The sequence below is a fragment of the Colias croceus genome, chromosome 9 (genome assembly GCF_905220415.1).
Source record: "Colias croceus chromosome 9, ilColCroc2.1".
NCBI lineage: Eukaryota > Metazoa > Arthropoda > Insecta > Lepidoptera > Pieridae > Colias > Colias croceus.
The window spans coordinates 673,133-686,710 of record NC_059545.1 but is presented as its reverse complement, the minus strand read 5'-3'; the positions used below and the strand labels follow the sequence as shown (position 1 = coordinate 686,710).

The 13,578-nt window shown below is 34.9% G+C and overlaps 2 protein-coding genes across 2 annotated transcripts; one reads left to right on the top strand and one right to left on the bottom strand.

Moving 5' to 3' along the window:
* On the top strand, nt 1-11,206 carry LOC123694702 (brefeldin A-inhibited guanine nucleotide-exchange protein 1). The gene is made up of 3 exons (XM_045640210.1): nt 1-360; nt 899-5,769; nt 10,547-11,206. The coding sequence occupies exons 1-3, from the start codon at nt 237-239 to the stop codon at nt 10,685-10,687; spliced, it is 5,136 nt and encodes a 1,711-aa protein (XP_045496166.1). The 5' UTR covers nt 1-236; the 3' UTR covers nt 10,688-11,206.
* LOC123694703 (actin-related protein 2/3 complex subunit 1A-B) lies at nt 10,982-12,834 on the bottom strand. The gene is made up of 4 exons (XM_045640211.1): nt 12,701-12,834; nt 12,537-12,609; nt 12,342-12,424; nt 10,982-12,265 (listed from the first exon to the last, which is right to left on the bottom strand). Exons 3-4 carry the CDS (start codon nt 12,412-12,414, stop codon nt 11,220-11,222), a joined length of 1,119 nt encoding a protein of 372 aa, XP_045496167.1. The 5' UTR covers nt 12,415-12,424; nt 12,537-12,609; nt 12,701-12,834; the 3' UTR covers nt 10,982-11,219.
* Nucleotides 12,835-13,578: the final 744 nt, after the last annotated feature.

The window sequence follows — 13,578 nt, the reverse complement described above, 5'->3', positions numbered from 1 at the left end:
AAATATAGATCGTACCTACCTACTTAGCAGTTTGCTGAAATGGATTCGCGTAAAATTTTAATTGCATAAAGTTTGTGATGTTGCCGTATTACTGTCATAGTGTTATTTAATGTTACTGTGAAATTTTCATGCAATAAACTAGTGCCTCGTTGAAAAGTATTTTAAATGAAAAGGAAACCTGTTTAAAGTCTAACTCGACTCCGACTAGAACGAATGGAGTGATTATTGCAATAACGATGCAAACCAACCTAAAGACTAAAGAAATGTTTATAGTCAGGGCTTTGGAAAAAATTCTGGCCGATAAGGACATCAAACGGTCCTATCATAGTCAGCTCAAGAAGTCATGCGAAGTTGCGCTAGGTAAGTTCTTTGACGCATTACGACTAATAAAACCTTAAAAAAGGCACATTGATATGCATTTTCAATCTCTAATTAAATTAATCATAGTGATTCTTATTTTATTTAAGTGGACAAAAGTGACTGTAAAATTGACCTTGAATGTAAAAGAGGGGATATACTTGTTCTAATCTTATCAGAATTTCACAATAAGTCTTAATTATACACCATTAAGCTAAATGATATAGCAACAAACTATTAAAAAGTATTTGTGAAATACTCAAAAAAGTTTTGCAATATTAAAAGTAGGTAATTAAGTAATACTTATGTGGGTTAAGCATAATCTTCATAACAACACAGATATGTTTACATAATAAAATACTTGTGATTTACTTATTCTGAGTGAATATTTTATCTGAATATAAACAATCAATTGATTCATCAGAATGCAAATGTAATTTTTCAAAATTGAAAAAGTACATTTGCAGTAGAAATTCTTTGAATCATGTTATAATTATTCATCATATTATGATTTATTTTTATGCTATATTTTTTGTTTCAGAGGAAATCAAAGCAGAATTAAAGGATGGAGGTCAAACTGAAACAACTGAGAGTCCCACTTCAGGCACATTGCCTTTACCAAAAAATGATGCTTCAAATATCATCACAGCCGAGAAGTATTTCCTGCCATTTGAACTGGCCTGTCAGAGCAAAGCGTCCAGGATAGTGGTTACTGCTCTGGACTGCCTTCAAAAACTTATAGCTTATGGCCACTTAACAGGAAATATTCCAGATTCTACTACACCTAGAAAGCTCCTTATAGATAGAATAGTAGAGACAATATGCAGCTGCTTTAATGGACCCCAAACTGATGAGGGAGTTCAGCTGCAGATTATAAAAGCACTTCTCACCGTAATCACAAGTCAACATGTCGAGGTCCATGAAGGAACCGTCCTGCTCGCAGTTAGAACATGCTACAATATATATTTGGCTAGCAAAAATCTTATTAATCAAACTACTGCCAGAGCTACCCTTACACAAATGCTTAATGTTATTTTTACAAAAATGGAAAATCAAGCTCTGGAAACTGAACACACTATTCACAATCCTGAGTTATACCATAAAGTGCCTAATGGTAATGTTGCTGATGAACAGTCTAATACTAATACAAATGAAGAAAACAAGGAAATACCAAATAAAGAAGAAATTGTTGATGAACTTTCAGAAGCAAAATTAATTGCCAGACAGATTGTAGATTCAGTTATAGACAATGCAATTTCTATTGCTTCAAAGAAGTCTGCGGAGGAAAATGTTGACAATGTACCTGATAATAATGAAAACCCATCAGATTCACAAGATACACACAGTATATCTCATGAAAGCAATGGCCAGATACCAAATGAAACAAGCATTCCAAGGATACCATCACAAGAAAGTGTTGATGTTGTATCTGAAATTGACAATTCAGTTACTGCAAAGTTCACACATGTTTTACAAAAGGATGCATTCTTAGTATTCAGAGCTCTATGTAAGCTATCTATGAAACCTCTACCTGAAGGTACTCCAGATCCTAAATCTCATGAACTAAGATCTAAAATTCTCTCTCTACATCTTCTACTTTCAATTCTCCAAAATGCTGGACCTGTTTTCAGAAATAATGAGATGTTCATAACAGCCATCAAGCAATATTTATGTGTAGCACTATCAAAGAATGGAGTCAGCTCTGTCCCTGAAGTATTTGAGCTTTCTCTTGCCATTTTCTTGGCTTTACTACAAAACTTCAAGGTTCATCTTAAGAAGCAAATTGAAGTTTTCTTTAAAGAGATTTTCATGAATATTCTAGAGACATCAAGCTCCACATTTGAGCATAAGTGGATGGTCATTCAAGCTCTAACAAGAATATGTGGAGATGCCCAAAGTGTGGTTGACATTTATGTTAACTATGATTGTGATTTATCAGCAGCAAATCTGTTTCAAAGACTTGTTAATGATGTCTCTAAAATTGCCCAAGGCAGGCAAGCTTTAGAACTGGGAGCTACACCAAATCAGGAAAAATCTATGAGAATCCGAGGACTTGAGTGTCTTGTATCGATTTTGAAATGTATGGTAGAATGGAGCAAAGAATTGTACATAAACCCAAATATGCAAACAACTTTGGGTGAAAGGACTGTAAAAGAAGAAATAGATCATCACAGCATTAAATCACATGGAGGCTCCAGTGTCAGTCTTGTCTCTACAGGATCTAGCAATATTGGCAATAGAGAAACTCTAGACTCACCTGAGCAATTTGAAGTATTAAAGCAACAGAAGGAAGTGTGGGAAACTGGAATTGATTTGTTTAACAGAAAACCTAAGAAAGGTGTGGCTTTCTTGCAAGAACAAAACTTACTTGGAACAGCTACTAAAGAAATAGCAGAATGGCTTCTTACAGATGAAAGACTCGACAAGACATTTGTTGGTGAATATTTAGGTGAAAATGATGATCATTCGAAAGAAGTTATGTATGCATATGTGGACTCTATGAATTTTGGGAACATGGACATTGTAGCAGCTTTACGTCATTTCTTGGAAGGGTTCAGATTGCCCGGCGAAGCCCAAAAAATCGATAGACTTATGGAAAAATTTGCTGCTCGATATTGTGAATGTAATCCAACAAACACTTTATTCATGAGCGCAGACACTGTTTACGTATTAGCATTTTCCATTATAATGCTGACTACCGATTTGCATTCTCCACAAGTAAAGAACAAAATGACAAAGGAACAATACATCAAGCTGAACAGTGGAATTAGTGACAATAACGACTTGCCCCGCGAATACTTGTCACAAATTTACGACGAAATCGCTGGTCACGAGATTAAAATGAAGAATACATCTAAACCAGGCAAACATATGATTGCTAATGAAAAGAAGCGCAAATTCATATGGAACATGGAGATGGAACAGATTTCAACTGCAGCAAAGAACTTGATGGAATCCGTTTCGCATGTTCAAACACCGTTTACGACGGCCAAACACGTAGAACATGTACGGCCTATGTTCAAAATGGCGTGGACTCCATTCCTAGCTGCTTTTTCCGTAGGATTGCAAGATTGCGACGACCCTGAAATAGCGTCACTTTGTTTAGATGGAATAAGGTGCGCAGTTAGAATTGCGTGCATCTTCCATATGTCTCTCGAAAGAGATGCTTACGTACAAGCTTTAGCTCGGTTCACGCTTCTCACTGCAAACTCGCCAATCACAGAAATGAAAGCAAAGAACATTGACACAATTAAAACGTTAATAACTGTAGCACATACTGATGGTAACTACCTGGGATCTAGTTGGTTAGATGTTGTTAAGTGTATTTCGCAATTGGAATTGGCTCAGCTGATTGGTACTGGAGTGAGACCTCAATTCTTATCAGGATCTGGAATTAAACCTCAACCCGATTCTTTAAAGTTCAGCCTTATGGCGCTCGATCCGAGTGTAAAAGAACATATTGGGGAGACAAGTTCACAGAGCGTTGTAGTCGCTGTCGATAGAATATTCACTGGATCGACAAGATTAGATGGTGACGCTATTGTTGACTTCGTAAAAGCCCTTTGTCAAGTATCCCTAGATGAATTAAGCCATCCTTCCAATCCTCGAATATTTTCTCTACAAAAAATTGTTGAAATATCGTATTACAACATGGGACGTATTAGGCTACAGTGGTCTCGTATTTGGCAAGTTCTTGGAGACCATTTTAATAAAGTCGGCTGCAGTAGCAATGAGGACATAGCTTTTTTCGCTGTTGATTCTTTGCGTCAGTTATCAATGAAATTTATCGAGAAAGGTGAATTCGCGAATTTCAAATTCCAAAAAGACTTTTTACGTCCTTTTGAGCACATTATGAAGAAAAACAGCTCCCCGACAATCAGGGATATGGTAGTGCGTTGCATTGCCCAAATGGTTAATTCTCAAGCATCGAATATAAAATCTGGATGGAAAAATATATTCTCAGTATTTCATTTAGCTGCAAGCGATCAGGATGAAGCGATTGTTGATTTAGCATTCCAGACAACTGGGAAAATTATAACAGACCTGTACGAAAAGCAATTCTCAGCTATGATAGATTCATTCCAAGATGCAGTTAAGTGCTTATCAGAATTTGCGTGTAACGCTAAATTCCCCGATACGTCGATGGAGGCAATAAGACTAGTCAGATCATGTGCGACTGCGGTTGGCACATCGCCACAGCTTTTCGCAGAGCACGCTGGTCTTGAAGGAGAGCCCGGTGCGCCAGAAGAAGATAGAGTTTGGTTAAGAGGATGGTTTCCTCTGTTATTTTCCCTATCGTGCGTCGTTAGTCGCTGTAAATTAGATGTACGCACCCGAGGTTTAACAGTGCTGTTTGAGATTATTAAAACGCACGGTGACTCATTCCGTCCCCATTGGTGGAGAGATTTATTTAATATATTATTTAGAATATTCGACAACATGAAGTTGCCAGAACACCAACTAGAGAAAAACGAATGGATGACTACAACATGCAATCACGCGTTGTATGCAATAGTAGACGTCTTTACGCAATATTTTGACATTCTTGGCTCTCTGTTACTGGAGCAGCTGTACGCGCAATTGCATTGGTGCGTGCAACAAGATAATGAACAACTCGCTAGATCTGGTACGAATTGTTTGGAAAACCTAGTCATATCGAACGGAACGAAGTTTAACGAAGACACTTGGAGCAAGACGTGTCAAATTATGTTGGACATATTCAACAGTACTCTTCCCACTACTTTACTTACTTGGAAACCGGAAGAAAACGAGGATGGTGAGGTAACCAACGTACGACATGGAATTTTGAAAAAGCCTCAAGGGGGCGATGAAATTAAGTCTTCAAATCGGATATTTAACAGTCTTTTGATAAAATGCGTTGTCCAATTGGAATTGATTCAAACAATCGACAACATAGTATTTTATCCTGCAACGTCAAGAAAGGAAGATGCGGAAACTTTAGCACTAGCAGCTGCGGAGTTAACCGGGGGTCACCCTGGCACCGAACAGGAATGTCAGCGTGAAGAACAAGGCATGTACAGGCTTCTGAGCTCACCACACTTGCTGCGGCTCGTCGAATGTTTAATGTGCAGTCATCGGTTCGCCAAGACATTCAATACGAATAATGCGCAAAGAAATGTGTTGTGGAAAGCCAACTTCAAGGGATCTGTGAAACCCAATATGCTGAAACAGGAGACGCAATCGTTGGCTTGCGTAATGCGAATACTATTTAAAATGTATGGCGACGATTCTCGGCGAAGTCACTGGCCGGCTGTACAGAAAAGCCTTATAACTATTTGTTGTGAAGCCCTCGAATACTTTGCGGGATTGAATAATGAAGCCCACCGCGACGCGTGGACCTCCATACTGCTTCTCATATTGACACGGATATTGAAGATGCCCGATGACAGAGTAAGTACTTTTTTATTTTTTTACAATCTTAATCATCTTTAGGCGCAGTATTGTTTGCATTGTTATCTTTGCAAATTGCGTAATATCAGTTTCAATTTGTCTATAAAGTTGCATCTGCGATTTATTTATTATACGTTTAAGTTTATTTGTATATGTAACATCTTACTGCCTTAATCTTATAACATTTTACTTTCGAAACACACATAAGCTTATCTGCAAGTTATAATTTATGCCTAGATGCTAAAATTGAAAAACTTATCAAAATCGGTTCTGCCATTGTGTCGTACTTATGTATTTACAGTTAATAATTAGTAACTAAAATAAATTATCAGCAGGTTAATTGATTCTAGTTCTGCTATAAAAAATCGATACTCCCATTTAAGAAGTGTACACGTTAATAATTATCATCAGCCATGTTCGTGACAATTGTCCTTGTCAAGGTTACCGCAGAGAATAGCACAGACAACAACAAAAATAAAACACTTAGATAATAAATATTGTGATTAATTACAACATAGCATGCATTCGTAATATGTAACTAGCGTTCCGCCCACGGCGTCACCCGAACTAAAAATATGTTAAATTTTAGACAAAAATTTAACATATTTTTAGTTCGGTTTTGGTTATTATTACATTTTAAAACCTTCCTCGAGAACCACTCTTTCTTTTAAAATATGTAAATGGGTGGTCCCATGGGAAGATAATATTAACACATAACAGTCAGCTGTAAGTTCTGAGGTAACAAACTCAAAAAAAAATCGAATGGAGAACCTCCTCCTTTTTTTGAAGTCCCTCGAAAAAATGCATCAAAATCCGTTGCGTAATTTTAACGATCTAAGCATACCTAGGGACACCGCGGTAAGCGGCTGTTTTATGCTATGTAGTGATTGTAGCTAGCTAAACGACTATGAATTATCCTGCAACGGATATAAGATTATGTTTTCCTAGTCACGTAGCATATTGGTTCACGGATACCACGCAGATTAGAATTTACAACAGTCGTAACATGCAACCATTAGGAAAAGTATAAGTTGACCGTGTTACTGATAAATGATAAGATGTACGATATCGTTTATTATACCAATAATATGAAAGAATATGAATACTTGAGTTATGCTGTTCTGATTCCTACACAATGTTTACATTTCTTTATCAAAATGCATGAAATAGATTGAAGTTTACCTTTCAAAATTATTATTATGTTTGTAATAAGTATTTATCTAGAAATATTTAACTCCGCGTATCTGTTAAAATGGCCCAATAAGTATGAGGTTACGAGTATAATTTGCATATATTTGTTTATAATTACCACAATGGGAGAAAGTTACTATATCCATTACTAGCTGTGCTCTGCGGTTTTACCCTCGTGGCTGCGCTTCTATTAGCCTTAGCGTGATGATATAATAGGTATAGCTTTCCTCGATAAATAGGCTATCCAACACCGGAAGAATTTTTCAAATCGGACCAGTAGTTCTCGAGATTAGCGCGTTCAAACAAACAAACTGTTCAGCTTTATAATATTAGTACCTAGTATTGATTCGATCATACTGCATGAGCCAAAACTCATCTATCCACCGGTACATAATCGACAGAGAATTCAAATTCTCTTTCTCCTCTTTACTAAATAACTTACTGCAGAAATCTCGATGTCTATCCTGAGACACTTCTGAGACAAGTATATTTTGTTTGTGTCTATTTATGTGTGTATATTGTATATCTCCTCGAGTATAAAGACGCCATTCAATCACACTCTATTGTTATGTAAAATGGACGATTGGACGCCCGTGCATATAGACTATAAATATTTGATGAATGTAATGAATCAATCGGTCACGTGACTTCTTACTTTTTTGTCACAAACTACTACTTAGAACACAGAACAGTAAAACTAATAGAAGTGTGATGTGGGCGTGGCCCACGTGTCACTAGTAAGGTAAGATCACCTAACTTGCTCTCAGTTGTGCGCAGAAAAATATTCGAGTCGATTGTCAGCTGTCAAACCTTTTTTCCATATTTATTCATTACTAAGGACGTGTTGTTTTGTATTAGAGACCAAAAATGATAGCAGACACAATAATATCAGCAATGGAGGCATTTCATACCATCGGTAAGTCTTATTTTAATTTATTTTAAATATATTTTATGTTATAACTTCGCTTGTCGTAATTTGTCAAAAATTTATAAAAATATTAAGTCAAAATGAACCTTAATCCATAAGAAATTAGTACTAATATAGATTGAACAGCAAACAAGACTTTCTGGAATATTATTGCAATAAACAAACGAATGTCGGATTAGTGATGCATGTGGCGCATATCGACAGTATCGATACTTTAGAAAAGACAATCACTATAAAATATTAAATTTATTTTATTTTTCCTTAGCTTTCATTAGTCCTATTTATTTATAGATTTTCCAAAGAGGCTAATTTAAAAGAGAAATGGATAAATGCAACGTGACGAGTTAACTGGTTGCCGAACAGCACTAAGAAATCTAACAAAGGCCGCCGATACATCAAACCTACGGCAGTTCCAAGATTTAAAATAATGCATATTTTCTGTTTGTATTTTGTAAATATAGATTTATACTATTCTATTCCGTTTTTTATTTAATAATAATAATATGAAAAGACATACTTAGTAGTAATAAACATACTCCAAAATGTGGCACATTGTACTATACTCATATAATAGAAAGAAAAAAAAATGCTCAAAAAAATATTTATTTGTGAATTATCGATAACAAGGCTGACATCCCTTAGAGCATAGCATCAGATTAATATCAAGTCAATGTCATTAATGTAGAGTGACACAAATTTCAACCTTATTTCTATGTGTTGAGGTTCAAAGTTATATGTATCGAAAACTAACGCCCTCTGTTGTGGAGTAGCTGAATGTTTTCGAATTTGGAATTTCTGAGCAAAGAGAAACAAAACAGCTAATATGCCTAGAGATGTTATATTAAAATAAACCGTAACAGGGTGCGTTAGGGTACATATTGAAATGCTGAATTTATAACCTTAGTCAGTTTTTACTCAAATTAAGCTGTCCAATCAAAGGCATAGTTTACTTGTAGTGTACTGTATAACTATCGATTTAAATGTGTGGGTTTGGCGACACTGGTTTTCATACTAATTATGACATTATAGCACTTCTATTAGTTTTTACTGTTCTGTGACTTAGAATGTGTATAACGGTAAAAATAATGGATATGGATTGGCTGAATAGTTACATATTTAGATAGTTTTCAATATAATATGAAGAGGTGTGAATTAGTTCGTATTTTTACATTGTTATTATAGTAATTCAGTTTTGCTAAAATAATTGCATACAATGTAAATACTCGAATGAATTTAATTTATCAGCTAATAAAATATATTGTAGAATTTTTTCTATTCTTTATAAATTTATATTTATAAAGCATTTGAATGCCATAAAACTAAAACTTTCCATTTCAAATATAAAAGTAGTTAACTACCAAAGCAAACCTTTCCAACTAATAGAGTTCGCAATTCCGTCCTTGACTTCTATACATTTTCAATGAAAAATCTCGTTCTCGTGGCTAATGTCGCGTGATGGCTTTATTCAGTCATGTGGAAAATAATAAACAATTGTCTGATTCTATAGATAACAAATTAATTACTTAAATTCGTTAACTTAGTACATACCTACATGCAGAGTAGGAAATAGATTGATGAAGGATTTAATTACGGCAATAATGTCTTAATCATTGATATATCCGGAAAGAATACTTTACTAATCGATATCTTGTATCTACATTCTGTATATAAATTGTTATTGCAAAATAAATGGTAAAAGTATGTCCTATTATAATCAGTACACTACCTATATCAAAAAATACAACGTCGCGCGATAATATTGTCGTACTATAATATATCGATCTTGAATTATAAATAAATGCTCTTTTATGTACCTAGCACACATTGAAGACTTGAAAACCAACAAAGTTAATAATAAAATAGTTATTATGAAGAAGAATAGCGTAATATTTCGACACGCTAGCTACTAGGTATTTTATATGAACTTGCGACCTCTATGTATGGCACTGACCCATAACTTTGCTAGCATGTGAATTATGAGGTAAAATCGTTTAAAATAAATGCTTCAAGTATTGTATATTTACTTCAATAATTAATTAACTATGTCTATGTATTTATTATTATAACTCATTCTTTACTATTGCATCGAACTCGCAAGTTCCTACATGGCTTCAATCTGCAGCTTCGATCGGGGGAAAAAAAATATTTTTTTTGGCGAAATAGGTAGGTATGTAATTGACGTTTAAATAAATATGTTCTGTCAATAATATCCATGCCTGTTGGTATTTATATAGTACAAGCACCTAAGTGCGGATTTATATTGACAAACGTGGAAGTACCTAATTGTTTAGCATAGGTCAACTTACAAACCCAATGACCTAATTTTACAGTATTCTATGTCAGTAGTTAATCCCTAGGGGTCGACGGCGACCTATTGAGGGATCAATATAATGGAAAAAGGACATAGGGGACCCATAAAATATTTTTATGGCTGCTTAAAATGTAGAGATTATTTATTTTTTTTTAATACAACCAGTATCTACAGGCTACTACAATCCACAAGTATGAACTATTAAACCAATACTAATTTTATGTTTACGCACCTAGATCCTAGGTAATAGACGGACTGCGCAAATCCAAAACAAACAGTTTAGAGACTTATCTCTACAAAAACCTAATAAATAGCTATGTGTTAATGATTTTTTAATTTGTTTTCAGTTTGCGGCGCATGTATCAAGTTATTACCCGCTCTTGTGTGAGATCACCTGCTTCGACCTGAAGCCCGAACTCCGGTCCGTGCTTCGAAGAGTCTTCATTCGAATCGGTCCCGTCTTCAAGATCGTATCTAACACGCAATAACACGCTTTACGTTTAATTACAAATGGCCTTATAGTTTCTTAGGTTAAAGTATGACTTTGTTAACGTCTAAATTAGTGGTGCAAACTTTATGTCTAAGCACGTTTGTACCGGAAAGGTTGCGCGATCAATAATAAATAGATTCGTTAATTTAATAAATTTTATTGTAATGACAGCAATCAGTACTTCACTAGTATTAAAGTGATCTATTATACATAGTGTGTAGTAGTCGTAATGTCTTATTTATATAAATTATCGAAGTTAAAATTTAAATTGTATAGTAATAAAACAATGATAGCTGTTGTATCTATAAATTAATAGTTTATTTCTGTATATTTGAATGTTTTTACAGTCAGAGGACTGGACTCACTCATTGCATTGCTTCTTATTGTTTCGGCTAGACTGATCAAACTGTGATTGTGATAATTTATTCACAGCTTTCCGTTTTCATTTTGAGTGATTTCAGAACTCGCAAGCAACTGATTATATTATTCATTATTATATAATAAAATAATAATTAAATGCATGTCTTTGATTAAGCAATCTTCAGACCCTCAATGGACCGTTCAAGGGATTCCATATCCCAAATGACTAGCTGGCCGTCTAAACCAGAAGTACTGAACTTTTTAGCATTTGCCTTAGTACCTTTGTATAAATTCATGCAGGTTATGGCATTCTGATGAATAGAATCAAGGAATGTATCATTTGTTTCAATTCTGGCGTTACGGTCGAGCGACTGGAACTTCTTCATAGCAGACAGTCCACCAGACTCCTTGCGTTGAGTATTATCTAGTTTGGCAACAAATTTGATTTGATCTCCGTCATGGCAGTACAGTAATGGAATGCAGCTGTGCCCAGCAACTACTAAAGAGTTGTCTGAAATCCAAATGCAACCCAAAAATGGCAAATATTCAGTCTTAAGTTTAATCACTGCTTTGCCTTGTGTAGCGTCAGCAATATTAATTGAGCTATCATGTCCGACCCAAGCAACTTTATTTCCATCTGCAGAAAAGGAAACTGAGTGGACCCAACCACTTCCAGTTGAAGGGAATTCCGCTAACAGTTGTCCCAATGGTAATTTAGATCCCCAAACATTAGGGCCAGGTTGATCTTCAATATCCTTTATATAAGCAGAAAATACCCGTACTTTAAAGTCAGTAGACCCAGCAACCAGTAAAATGTTATTAGGGTGCCAATCTAGAGTAGTTACAGTAGATCTAATAGGCTTCTTGATATGCTTGGACACCCACCAGTTATTTTCCTTTTCAAAGTAACAAATTGAAATCAGACGAGCACCAGATCCCACTGCAAACTTGTTTTCCATTGGGGACCATTTTACGCAAGTAGCGGCGCGGTTAATACGCAACAAGACTAGAGTTGTTGTCCACTTCCCCTCCTCATTTTGGGTCCACACATATGCATTACGGTCTACTGAACAGGTCACAATTCTGTTGGTATTTGGTGCCCAATCTATACCCATGACTCTCATATCATGCTCCACAAGATTATCAGTTTGCTTCCAATCATTACCTTCTTTTTGATAAATATGCACTTCATTGTTGTTAGGTGAGAATGCAATTTCTGGAAAATAAAAAATTAATTATGAGCAAGAACGTATTATGGAGAAAGACATTATGCTGTATGCTTGAATACTCACGATTTCTCTCTTTATTCCATGCGTGACAAGTCACCGGAGCGCATGAGTCACCGAAAGTTAATGTTTGAGCCATTTCGTGGAAACTAAAAAGAAATATAATTTTACACACTATTTTTATTACTTAACACTATTTTTATCTAATTGGTAGTTAGTATAAAATAATGAAATAATAATTTATTTTTATAGTTTAGTTACCTCTAGACAATCAGATAAAAAGTGGGTGTGGGGGATTGTTTATTCGCGGACTCTGGTCAGTCAACGCGAACTGCTGCAAAAACATATGTATTATATTAGCAAATTGCGAAAAAATAATAACAAACTGTAGTTTCAATCATTTAGATAACAACAAAATCCAATACCTATTTATGCGGCTACAAAATAATAACCACTATGCACAAAACCTTGACAAAACCAAATAACAAAGTCAAATTTGACTTGACGTTTTAGTGACGTTTTACCTTCGTTTTACTCAAACCTACTCAAACGCTCAATAATGATAGTAGAATTAAGAATAGAATATCAATTATCTATAATTTGTGCTTATTAATCGATCGAAGTATAATGAACATTAAATACCTAATAATAATTGTTAACTGTTTGCGATTTCATTTTAGAGATCTCAGAACACTGATACAATCAGTGTAGTAGGAACCATAAACCAAACCATGACCATCGAGATAATCAAGCCAAGAAGCTTATATCTAATTAGATATAAGCAAGAAGCTTATATCTAATACACTGGAGATTGCACTATGACCATTGACTTGTCACAAGAAAATATAACCTTGAATGACGTCAGTGTTGTTTTTTGTCTCTTTCTGTGGGTGACCACACTGGTTTGTATATTCAGAATTTTTCGAAATAGAAAAAACTAAAAATCATGGTCTATAAATAATAACGAGTAACGACATATATTTTTAACAGTATTAATTATATTATAATATTACTGGCCATACTTTATAGGTACATACAATTTTAATTAGTATAGAATGATAGTTTTAAATAACTCTTGGCTACAAAGCCTGGATATGAACCGATATATAGCATTAACATCCTTTGTAAATAGAGGAAAGTTGTGTTTCGCATCAGATGCTGTTTACCAAATTGTAAGCTACTCAGATCTTCTTTTTAAACGCGTTGCTTCGACGGGTCAATTTCAAGCCAAAATCATCAAAGAAAAACTGTTTATAATAAACGCCTTGCACAAATTTCAGCTAACTTTACAAAGTTTATTTTT

Excerpts from the sequence above, each read along its gene's own strand:
- LOC123694702 (XM_045640210.1), top strand. The coding sequence starts at position 237 with ATGCAAACCAACCTAAAGACTAAAGAAATGTTTATAGTCAGGGCTTTG. Across the intron at positions 361-898 it reads GTCATGCGAAGTTGCGCTAG|AGGAAATCAAAGCAGAATTA; the intron begins GTAAGTTCTTTG and ends TTTTTGTTTCAG. Across the intron at positions 5,770-10,546 it reads TGAAGATGCCCGATGACAGA|TTTGCGGCGCATGTATCAAG; the intron begins GTAAGTACTTTT and ends ATTTGTTTTCAG.
- LOC123694703 (XM_045640211.1), bottom strand. The coding sequence starts at position 12,414 with ATGGCTCAAACATTAACTTTCGGTGACTCATGCGCTCCGGTGACTTGT. Across the intron at positions 12,266-12,341 it reads ATGGAATAAAGAGAGAAATC|AAATTGCATTCTCACCTAAC; the intron begins GTGAGTATTCAA and ends TTTATTTTCCAG.